This window comes from Anthonomus grandis, chromosome 11 (assembly GCF_022605725.1).
Source record: "Anthonomus grandis grandis chromosome 11, icAntGran1.3, whole genome shotgun sequence".
NCBI classification, from domain to species: Eukaryota; Metazoa; Arthropoda; class Insecta; order Coleoptera; family Curculionidae; genus Anthonomus; species Anthonomus grandis.
Genome location: NC_065556.1, coordinates 8229229 through 8241751, shown reverse-complemented (window position 1 = coordinate 8241751; position 12523 = coordinate 8229229). Strand labels below are relative to the sequence as shown.

General features: G+C 31.5%; 1 protein-coding gene across 3 annotated transcripts in view; it reads left to right on the top strand.

Annotated features, from left to right (window-relative positions):
- Positions 1-11708, top strand: part of LOC126742539 (AP-1 complex subunit gamma-1) — a 135469-nt gene extending 123761 nt beyond the window's left edge. For all 3 annotated transcript variants that reach the window (XM_050449199.1, XM_050449201.1, XM_050449200.1), the window contains one exon: positions 10330-11708. In XM_050449199.1, the coding sequence (XP_050305156.1) occupies positions 10330-10431 (102 nt within the window). In that variant the 3' untranslated portion in view covers positions 10432-11708. The remainder of the gene's footprint in view (positions 1-10329) is intronic.
- Positions 11709-12523: the final 815 nt, after the last annotated feature.

Genomic DNA, 12523 nt, shown 5'->3' with positions numbered 1-12523 from the left:
GGAGGACAATCTGAATCTTTTTTGTTCGACAGTATTTGCTGTATCTCTGAAAATAAAGTGGTGGGAGGTATTTAAAGGTTTCCGTATAAAACACCCTGTATCCTAAAAATGGCTTAGTCGACTTTAACACATTGTGTTCCTTAAAAAGAGGCATTCTTGGGTTTTAACTGTTTTAGTATTAGAAGTTTTGTTAGTGTCACATGTTGCCACCAGAGGGCTTTTTTGACAGAAATGGTGACATTCAGACAGAAATGGTAAATTTTCTCAAAAAAATTAAATGCATTGCTATGATTCTTTTTTTATGAAAAAGTAGCTAAATGAGCCCTAAGAGAGATTTTTCAATGGAAACGCGGAACACCAAATGAAATATCACCAATGGTGAAAACTACTTCCAAAGTTTCGAGAGGCATCTAACCACTATTAAGGATCCTGCTTCGAAAGATAACTGGTGGAAAGTGAAGAAGCACCAGTGAATCTTAGTTTCGGATGTTAATTTCACTAAAAAGATGCTGACGGAGAGGGATGATAATAGATTTGGTTTCACGTAGTGATTTAACCTCTCCCCGTCACAGCTGACAGCAAAGTTGCCTTTCGACGGAAGCAGGAGCTGGAAAGACCTCCCGATACGTCGCGGGACCTCTTAAGTAGTAGCACAGCCTACTTTACTCAAGCTGCAAATGAGAACATCGGCTACATGGCTTTCAGATCCGTTCTCATTTCAGTCTTGGGACTTAATAGGGATCGTTTGAATTCCTCTTTTAAATTTGAGTTTTTAAGTGAAATTTCGGAAAGGAAAGTGAATGTAGTTATTATTAAGACCTTACTAAGTCTTCCTAAATAACATCTCCCAGCCAGTGTCGGTGTGTTATATACTATAAAAAAAACCTTGTTTGTAAAGAGAAACAGGTGGAGCCGGCCATGTATGTGAAGCTACATCGATCGCGTTCGATCGATGGTCTCAAACCTCTACAAACCTCTACAAATAAAAGTTTTTTGGTAAAAAATTATTGAATTGTTAGATATACAGAAATAAAAACAACTATAACTTCCAAAATTCCCAAAGGATTCGAATGAATCTTTTTTATATAATTAACGATAAATATCTCAATCGATTTCACATTGTTGCAAATCTCTACAAACGAAGGTTTTTTTGTAAAAAAATAATTGAATTATTAGATGTACAAAAATATAAACGACTATAACTTCCAAAACTAAGATAAGAAATACTGAACAAGCAACTAATTAAAATTGTTGATTAATCAATCAATCAATCAATGCTTTATTGTCAAGAAATTGTTACAATTTGTAGACAAAGCTGTAAAACAAAAAAGACACAAAAATGCAAACAAAACACAATTAAAAAAAGGAAAAACAAAACAAAATTAAAAAAAAAAATATAAATAAATAAATAGAATAGATTATCTACAATATATACAGATTAATACAATTTAGAAATTGTAAGTAGTCAAAAATATTATTATAAAATATACAATTTAATGTATACAATGTCAAAAAAAAAGATCATTAAAAAATCTCTCTACGTTAAAAAAAAATGTAAAAAATGTTTAAAAAAGTAAAAAATTATAAAAAATCCTAAAATAGCTACAAAAAGCAGTATACCTAAACATGTACAGATAGTAAAAATACATAATCTGCTAGTGCGAAATTTCAAATCAATGATTACAAAAAAAAATCGTTAACTGTGTAAAAAGCTCTGTAAGAATGCTTTTAATGCTTTTCGAAATGCAAAAAAAGATGTGATGGATTTAATTTCCAATGGCAGATGATTGTGCATTTTTTTTGCATTATATAATATGGAACTTTTGACCAACTCTGAATGTGGGGTAGGCAGGTATAGATCATGTTCCGTGTATCTAAGTAGATAACTATGGGAAGGCCTATCAGATGCTGAACCGTGTTTGCGTATTAGACAAAGGGACTCAAATATGAATAAAGATGGAAAAGTTAATATTTGAAATTTTTTGAAGAAATGCTGGCAATGACTTCTGTATTAAAGTCTCAGTGTATAACGTAAAGCTCTCTTTTGTAGTCTAAAAATACGGTCAAATTGAGTTGCACTACATGTACCCCAGAATGGAAGGGCGTATCGAAGGTGCGATTCAAAAAGGGCAAAATAAACTGTTCTAGAAATAGACAGGCTAAGCTCCTTAGAAATTGATCTTAACGCAAAACAAGCGGAACTTAATTTTCTTGATAAAAAGTCAATATGTGTGTCCCATTTTAACGAGTTGTCAACAGCTAGCCCTAAAAACTTTACAGAATCAACTTCGTCAATTGTTGCATTACCAAGTACAAAAGATTGCAAGGTATTTTTATAGGACAACATTTTAGTTTTGGAAATGTTGAGACAAAGGAGATTAGAGTCGCACCATGATTTGATAGTAGTTAAATCACTTGATACGGTTCTATGAAATTTAGAAATATCCGGATCACTCCAGGTAAAACTAGTATCATCAGCAAATAGACAGACTTTACCGTTAATATTTAGATTAGCAATGTCATTGATGAAGATAAGAAACAAAATAGGGCCAAGTACGGAACCTTGAGGCACTCCACTTTGTATTGGCTTGCAAGAAAACATAGTCGAATCAATTCTCACAGCTTGACTTCTGTTACTGAGATACGACTTAAACCATTCAAAAGGCGCTCCTCTGAACCCGTAATATTGCAACTGTTTTAATAAGATGTCATGATTAACACAATCAAAGGCTTTAGAAAAATCACAGAAAATTGTTGCTGTAGGGTGTTGGTTGTTTAAGCTAGAGTATACATTATTAAAAAGAGAAAACATAGCATCATTTGTGCATTTGTTATTTAAAAATCCAAATTGATGGGAAGTAAGTATTTTATATTTTAGCAAAAATGATTGAAGTCTTTTCTTAACCAATCTTTCAATAATTTTTGAAAGTGTGGGAAGAAGAGCAATAGGGCGATAGTTGGAAGACTGATCTTTGTCTCCTCCTTTATGTAGTGGAATTATTGTCGCCAACTTAAGGCAGTTAGGAAAAACACCTTTTTGAAAAGAGTGATTAATTAGAGTAATAAGATGACATAATGTACATTCGGGCAGATTTGAAAACATTTTGAGAGTGTTTCCATCAATTCCAGAAGAGCCTTTGTTTTTGATTTCCCTAATTGAACTGCAAAGCTCTGGTAACACTACGGGCGTAAAGAAGAAGCTGTGGAAATTCTCATTTGCAATGGGAAGATATGAAAGTGGATCATGGGAAGGAGTTATGGTACTCATTAAATTATTTGCCACATTTACAAAATAATCATTAAGGTTTTTAGATGAAGTGGAGATAGTATTCGACAAAGAAGGCTTATTTCTCAAAGCATTAACAATCGACCATGTTTCCTTAGCCACATTTTTAGATTTAGCCAGTCTCCTATTATAGTAAATATCCTTGGCGGCTTTTAAAGTTCTCTGATAAATCTTTTTGTAAAGTCTTACGTACTTATGAAAAAAAGCGCTGTCCGAAAATTTCTTAAGATGAGATAATAAGCGCATGTTCTTAGCAGATGTACGCAAGTCTTGGGTAGACCAGGGGGTTATGTTGCTTCTTTTTAAGAGGTCTCAAAGGAAAGGACTTGTGAGAAAGACTAGATAGCGTTTTTACAAATCTAGAGAATTCTGAATTACTTTGCACTTTTAAAAACTATAAAGCTTAGAACACGACCTAAACCATATACAACTGACACAATCAAAGAAATTATAAAACTGAAGAAAAAAGCATATAATAGATGCAAGCACTCACTTGCTTCGTCTGATAAAAATTACTACCTGGATCTTAAGCATTACTTTCAACTGCAATAAAAAATGAAAAAAAGGCTCACCTGACTTTTCAATTGAATAAGGTAAAAAATAATTCTAAAAAGATTTGGTCAAAGCTTAATAGTTGGAATGTTCATTCTAGGGCTTCATTTGAAATCCCTGGTAGCCTGAAAGATGTAACAAGAATTAGCGATTACTTTGTCAGCATAGCCGATAGAGCCATCCCAGTGGACCCGGAGCTGGTCAAATATTATTCGTCCAACACTATATTACGTTTATCGCATAACACCTACAAATTATCAATCGTTACAGAGTATAAGGTTTATAAATCATTTTTGCAGATTAAATTAAAATATATGGGTATCGATAGGATAAGTTACGAAATGCTTCTATAAGGACTATTTACAATAACTGTTCGCCATTCTATATGGCGAATATCCTATCATGTGGAAAACGGCATTAGTAAAGCCACTGCCCAAGACTACACATGTCGATAGTCTGGATGAATTACGCCTCTTGACGATCCTTGGGAAAATGCTTGAACGACTGGTTTCCGACATGATGAACAATTCTGTTCACATGTTCAACTCACATCACTTTCAACACATGCTGCCGGTTGTTCAGTTTGGATTTAGAACTTGTCATAGCACAGCAACGGCACTTAGCAGGATTACTAGTTGCATATCTAAAAAGATGGATGAATCAAAGATCTCCTATCTGGTACTTTTAGATCATAGTAAGGCATTTGACCTTATTAACCATCATATGCTGATTGCTAAGCTGCACTTTTTTTGATTTTCCGATCAAGCTTGTGGCTGGTTCTCATCATTCTCAGAAGGCAGGTTGTGGACCTTGATGGGTCTAGGTCTAACATTCAATATCTTCAACATGGAGTGCCTCAGAGGTCCATTCTTGGTCCCGTACTTTTTGCCCTTTTTACCGCTGACTTACCATCTCAGATTCATCAATGCTCATCACATCTTTATGCTGATGACTAGCTTCTATGTTCATTTTATCCTGAAGATTCTTGCTGGTGTTAATGTTGATCTGAACAATGTCTCCGACTGGTCTTCTGGGCATGGTTTGTTGCTTAATGCCAAAAAAAGTGTACACCTGATTATTGGGTCCGAGGCCGTCAGGGCTAAGTTCATAAGGTTCAATTTTACAACCATTCATATAAAAGGAATAATTATCCCGTCTATTGAATATGCTAGAAATCTGGGCCTTGTAATGGATGTTGCGATGAATTTTCGGCAGCATGTTTTGAAGTAGCTGTGCTCTGTTTCCTTCAAATTAAAGAGCCTCTATTTTTTTAAATATGTTCTTCCTGACCATATTAAATACCTCTTGGTGGAATCCCTAATCCTACCATAACTAGACTACTGTAACTCGGTTTACTACAGTTACCTCACAGAAGAGTATAAAACTAAAATACAGTTGGCTTAAAATATGTGTTTCGTTATGGAGGTCTTTTGACCACATTACTCCATTATATGTCAATAATAAAAATTTAAAATACAATTTTCGTGTTGACCTCCACTTTGCTATGTTTGTATATCGATTTGTAAAACACAACTCTCCATCTTATCTTACAAAATATTTGACTGCAAGGGGCACTTTACATAAACTTAACCTTAGAAATGTGGCTCATTTTGATATTCCCTTTCAGCGCACAACAAAATTTGAAACTGTTTTGCCTACCGGGCGGTGGAATTTGTCAATTCAAACTATTTGCTGCTGGCTGGCTTTGGTCATTATTCTTTTAAAAATCAATACACCAAGTTTGTACAACAGTTGATAACTTTTTTTTTTTGATTTTCAATACTCTATGTCTGGGTTGTGTTAGTAGGCTTAAGTTGTCTGTATATTTATTTTTATGTAACTGTTTGCTTCTTATTATTGTTTTTTAACAGTACCGTAATTGTATGTATAATGTATGGTGTTATGGAAGATCCTTTTTCGCGAATAACACCTTTTGTGTATATATGCTATATTAATGCACAATAAACGATGATGAGAAATTGATTCTAGGTAGAATCTTCATTGATATTCCAATATTCCGTATTGAATATGCGAACCATCTAGAGCATCATAGATACACATAAGCTGGGGAACTTCTAGAATTTTTTTTTAGTTATCTAAATGTGTAAAGGATACATCTTAACATTCTGGTCAACCCTTTCAATGAAAATACCCCCTTGAGTTGAACTTAATTTAATTTTATTTTATTCCGGAATATTCCTGTTGTTGTGACTAAAAGCTACAAATTTGCTTTTGTTAAAATTTATTATAGCGACATTGCAATCAAACTCCTTTTTGCAACTTCTCTAACGTCTTCCCAGGATTCACCTTCATACAAGATCATAGTATCATCCGCAAAAGAAGACACACCACCTCTTTGTTCAAGCTGCAATAACCTATTTATATAAATAGTAAAGAGTACCGGACCCAGTACTGTGCCTTGTGGAACACCATATTTGACAGATCAGTTGGAATATTGGTAAATAAGGACCGAACTACCGAAATCAGAATATGATTTGGGGTATAATGAAATTCTGAAGTGTTCAGACTAATTCACAGGAATTTTTGATATACTGTTCGTTTTTCTTAAAAGCATGTGTAATAAATTAGCAAGATATTTGGTTAGAGAGATTATATAGCGGAAAGCCTACAAAACTAGCTACGGGTCTAAGTGGATGATTTTCTTTGTGTATTTTCGGAAGAGAATACATTTTAGGAAAAACACCATTTGTGCATTTTAGTTTTCTTATTATTTAAAAATTAGATGGTATAGGGTTGGATATCATTTCTATTATTTTACTTAGTTTATTTTGGATATTAAAAGTAGTATCTTTAGAAAGAGAAATATAAGTGTTATTGTCTGCTAAAAGCAAATTTGCTTTTGTTAAAAATGATCTTTTGCAAAAGCAGCGCTTATATTTCCTTTATCTGCCCTTCTTATATATTATATCAGGGTCTTGTTTTAAAAAAACGTTTTGTTTTTTTAACTTTATTAGTTCAAATTTTACCTAATTTATGGGTAACATGGGTAACTTTTATTTGTGTGGTTTGTTATGATATTAATAACTTAATTTCAATTTTCATCATCTTCATCACTAAATTGATCTATTCAGTATCTATAATAATTTGTTCTTAAGGAATGCTGTTTGTTGAATAAGGAATATTAAACTTCTCTCCAAGACTTAAAATATGTTGCACGTCATCGGGAAACTCAGTACATTTTCAGTTTCGTGTTTGTGACTCAATATCTTCAATATTGCGGAGGGTTGTTGGGTGGGGTCAGAAATAAAACAGAAACCTGTTTACCTAAATGTCGACGTTTCGACTTATATTAACTCATCCTCAGGACACTAAGTCTAGGTTTCTTTAGTTATAATTAAAACACATTTATAAAAGGAGCGTAGAATTATTTTTAACATGGGTTAAATTGTAGGTGTTATTGTGGGCAAACTAGAATCAACAATAATGATTATAACATTATATAACACCCTCCACAATAACTCAGTACATGTTAAGTTGACAAACCATTTTTTATTAAGAATATTGTTATTTTCACCATATTTTTCATTGAAAAAGTGATTTAGTTTATTAATTTGGTTGAGTTTTATAGAATTATATAATTTATTGTAAAAAGTTTTTTGTAATTGTAAAAATAAATTGGTTAGTTCTTGTGGCAAAGTGCCCAAAGTTTCTATACTCTCTTAAAGGGTATTTTCCAGATTATTTTCCAATGTACCTAATCAATTTTCAAATCAACTATATGTTGAAAATTTTTAAATAAATTATAAGGCCTGTCTTTAAATGGAGGATTTTCAGGTAATAAATAAATATTGTAAACAATTTTTGATCTTGATATATGGTTCGGTATTATATCATGTTTTTTACATTGAAGCAGAAATTTCTTATGGTGTTTGTATTTTGCAAGTTGACTGTTGGTTCTTGCATCAGTTTTAAAGGATGTGTATGCTTCCATTTCATATCTCTTCTTACGTCTTCCAAAAATCCCATTGTATTAAAGGTCCTTATAAATAGCTGTTTTATTTTTGTCACCCAAAAATATTTTAAATAAATATTTTATGCTTCTTGCTCTGTGAGTTGTTACATGTAGTCCAATGGTGTTAATAATGTATCATATTGTTTATATTAAGTTTTACTTTATAATATTTTAAAGTTCAAAGAAAAAAAAACACTTATTGGTTTATAATTTAAATAAACACCAATTACATGCATTGGCTATACAAGGCGCTACCTTGAGGATCACCTAATATAGGCCGAAGCGTCAACAGTATCAAAATAAAAAACCTTAGTTTTATTTAACCGCAGATCCAACTCGCTTAGCGAGAAGCATCTTCTGCATTTTCCACTAACCCATAAATAATTTATGTTTTTGCTCATAAATCGTACAAGTTTTCTTTGGATCAAAAAGGAAGAAGCTTTCTGGGCTGATAAAATTATGTCGGGTGGAGTAAAATTCATATCGATATTGAAAAAGTCCGAACTTGCCATATATGATAACGGAACTTACTACCTAGAACAAAAAATAATATGACTCACAAACTTATATAATATGAAAAATGTCCCTTACTTGCGCTGTAGCCGTAAAATTAAACTATAGTAATAAATAACTAAAGTTTTGCTGGTCACAACAAAGTTCTTACTAGAAACCCAAAAAAACTAATTTAGATTATAGATAATGTTCAAACAAGTTTCGATTACTTACCAAACACAAATAAAACCTTTTAACTGTCGAATTTAAAACACTATTCGGCTCAACTGATCCTCAGATGGAAAAACTCGGATGTAAACATATCTTCGTAATACCACCAGAAAAAAAAACGACCGATGTTATGTCCAGCGAACGAGGAGGCCACGGAACTGTAAAAATGTGTACCTATCAATTTTTGTGGAAAGTCGTTCGATAGATACTGCTGAAACCAACAATTTATAACCTTTGCCGTAATTTGTCCAAGGATTCTTCCAAATCGCGTTCCAATAAGTTGCGATAATGCTCCGAGGTAAGGCAATTGTTGAAAAAAGAAAGGGGCCTATTAAATCTGTTCCAAAAATACCAAATCACATAATAAAACCGAAACGGTGCTGCCATTAAGTAGCCATTCGGTTTATTTAGGGATTATCCCTTGATCAAGAATGGGTATTTCTGCGATTAAAATTTCCATTATTTAATATTCAATTTATTAGTAACCATAATCTCGCCCGACCAGATAATCCTTTGGGGAAATGTTTTATTTTCCTAACACTTCCTGGAATACCATTCAAAAATGTTCTTCACCTTTTCTCATCAGCAGATCTAAGACCTTGACAGATTTTGAATTTGAACAGATGGAATTTCTGTTTTCTCAAAATTAAATGGGCAGTAGATTTCGATTCGATTCGATTTTTTTAGTATTGCCAATTTTTCTAACAGATATTTCCGGATTTTTATTATTTTTTTTTCTCCATTGCAGGGCTTATTTCTTGACAATACTGGTTTCTTGAATACCTGAATTTCTTGAATACTTGAATTTACTGCTTAGGATTCAAAGCACCTTCCATTTTGTAACAGAAAAAAAATGTAGCAACAAGGCGCAAAAAAAAGTTCAAAAACACTATCACTGTTAATAAAATTATTTTGACATTTTACCGACTATTACACGAAAATTTCGGAATTTATAAAAACCATTTTTCGAAATAATCAATACGATAGGATAGGATATACTTTTTTACGCGCCATATAAAAAATAAAGGTGATGATCGTTGCTCCGAAACGAACCGTATAGAAAATCTTTGAACACTATTTTGTAGAGCTTAAAAAGTGGGCATGTGCCAAGTGCCTTTTGTTTTTCCATATCTCTTTAAACAGCGTTAGCAAAAAATAAAAACGAACTCGCCAATTTTGGTTTTTTAGGTATATCTCCGAAACTACTCGAAATTTTAAAACTTTCTAAACGGCATATTGTTAGGCTTCAAAATGCGCACTATTTCTATAATTTAGCCATCTTCGTATCGCTTTTGTTTATCAAGATCTTCTTGATAGACATACTTATCTTCGATAGACTGTATATTACAAAAATACTTTATTAAATAAAGTACAAGCTGATTTGTTTTTTTATCCTAAAAACTAAAAGGCAACATCAACAAAAATTTAATTTTGTAATAGAGTACTATAAATAACTTTAAAATGTACAATTTTTTTAACAATTTTCATAAAATCTATAAAAATAGTATTGATAAATAGAAAATATTTTCTGTTCCTGTTATATTATTTCAAGTTTTTTAAAATTAACATCACTTATTTTAATCGTTTTATTGGAAAAAAGATATGAATATCAGCTATATTATTTATTGTAAATAATATACATTTTTGTATTTGTTTTTTCTTATAGTGATTTAGTAATGCCAAAAAATTTTGAGTTAAAGAACTAAATTAAGACATTCTTTTGCTTGTATAGTTAATAAGTCAGTATATTAACTTTCTTAAAAACGTTTTAAATACATTTCAAAATATGTTTTAGAACGTATTGAAGATGCGGATCCGCATTTGCTATGAAGTTGACGGAAATCCAATTCAAGAACAGACCGAAGTGAATAATTTCCCAGGGGAACTTTGGGAATGACTGACTGAGTGATTTCAATCATATAGGTTTGTGGTGTATAAATTATTATTTTTATAAAGGAGTTTTCCTGTGAAATTATCAAAATTGTTGTATCAAAAAGTTTTTTATTTTCTGTAACAATTGCTAACATTCTACAAAGGTTTTAAGATATAATATAGATAGATAATTCTTTAAAATACGAGCTAACAATATTATGTATAAATTAAACCTATCATCTCAGCAAATTGAAAAGATGCACAGATAAATTATTTAAAATAAAAATAAAGCCATATTTTTGATGAGTTATGAAAAAAGAACATTTCAAAATTACTTATATCTCTGTCATTTATTTCTTTTGTTTTACTTGAATACACCCTGCATATTATTTACTTTTTAAAATCGTGTATTATCATTGATGTAAATTTCGGCTAAAAATCCTTCTGAAAATATACGTTTTTACAAGTTTTACTAAGTTGAGTGTGTATATTTAGTCGTGGCCAAATCTCGTCAGCAATAAAATTCACATCAATGATCATTCCTACAGTGCCTTGAGTTGCGGTGATGGTAGAATGTTAGAATATAGCGGCATTTATATTAGAATACAGATATCTAAGTAGTCGCTTATACGAGACAATTTTGGTAATTTTGTGAAAAATATAAGGTACTTCTAAAACGTGTTAGACAGATTGCATATGTTTACTTACATACGTTTATGACTTTTCATTTATTGTTAGGGAATGCAATGTTTTCTATTTATATAGTGAGATTTTAATGAGATCATGTATATTATTTGGTACTTAATTAGGAATATTTCTTTTTATATTATTATATTGAAATATTGAGTCGAAAGTCCATTTTTATTTAATGCGTTTGTGTACAGGATAGTTGATGTAATATTACTAAATATTTTGAATTTAGGATGTACCTACTTATATTTAGGGTATTGAGAGCAAAACCTACTGAATATAACTTATTCATAACCTGTAACAATCCCTGTTACATATATGTTTATATTCCAAAACTATATCCAAATATCCTCAAAAAAGGACATCGACGATCAAATATCCTGTATTAATATTATAAATTACAAAATTTATATATTCATATCTGAACAAATTAATAAGTAATGTAATTATGTATTAATTCGTTCAGATTTGAATACCATTTATTAACTGTAAGACCTATTATAGTAAGTTTTTTTTATTTTGATGCTTTGTCATAAAACTGTTATTTGCGTCCATAACGTAGTTAATAAAATAAACTGTAAATAATCTAAACAATATAATTTATTTATTCCATCAATTTTATTTAAATATTTTTAATTCCCTCTTTTGAAAGAGATTTTTGCATGAAATAATAAATATTAACTTTTGATAATATTATCGATCTTTACGTCGATAATATTTCTTTTGATTGGGTTACCTATTAAGTGGGTATTATATACAGGATGTCCCGGTTCATGTCGGAAATCTCTCGGATCCAGGTAGAACATCGAAAAATAATACCGAACGTTCCTATAAAAAAAAATTCTACAGGCCTTCTTTACGAAGATACAGCCTCCTAAAGGATGCTGCTGGAAATTAGTTTTTGATAAATTACTGTTAAACTACCCGGTAGAATTTAATAAAAATTTTAGGTGATGAACACTATTAGGGACCTCTTAAAATGACATCCATAAAATACATTTACCTTGTTTACTTTACCAGGGGCGGACTTGAACCCTAGGCTAAAAAAAGGTACTCTTGTTCATTATCGATAAAATGAACCGTTTTGGAGAAAAAAAAATAAACGAGCTAATGTTTTTTTTTAAATGAGATAAGTACCCCAGTTATTCAAAGACCAGAAAATTTCGATGTATGTGTTCTATAAATTTGTGTTCTGTGCGTTAAAAGACAAATATGCCCAGCCAATAAGAGCATTCCGGCACTACAGTAGCTTGCGTGCCGCCAAAATTCAAAATGCGAATTTTTCGATGCCTCTAGTTAAACAGCGAGATTTGGCATCTCTGACCTATATATTTGCTACTATAGGACTTTGTTTTCTTAGGCATTTAGATTTTAGATCGAAAAAGAAATGCGATGTGCATATAAAAGACGCTCAATAAAGAAATATT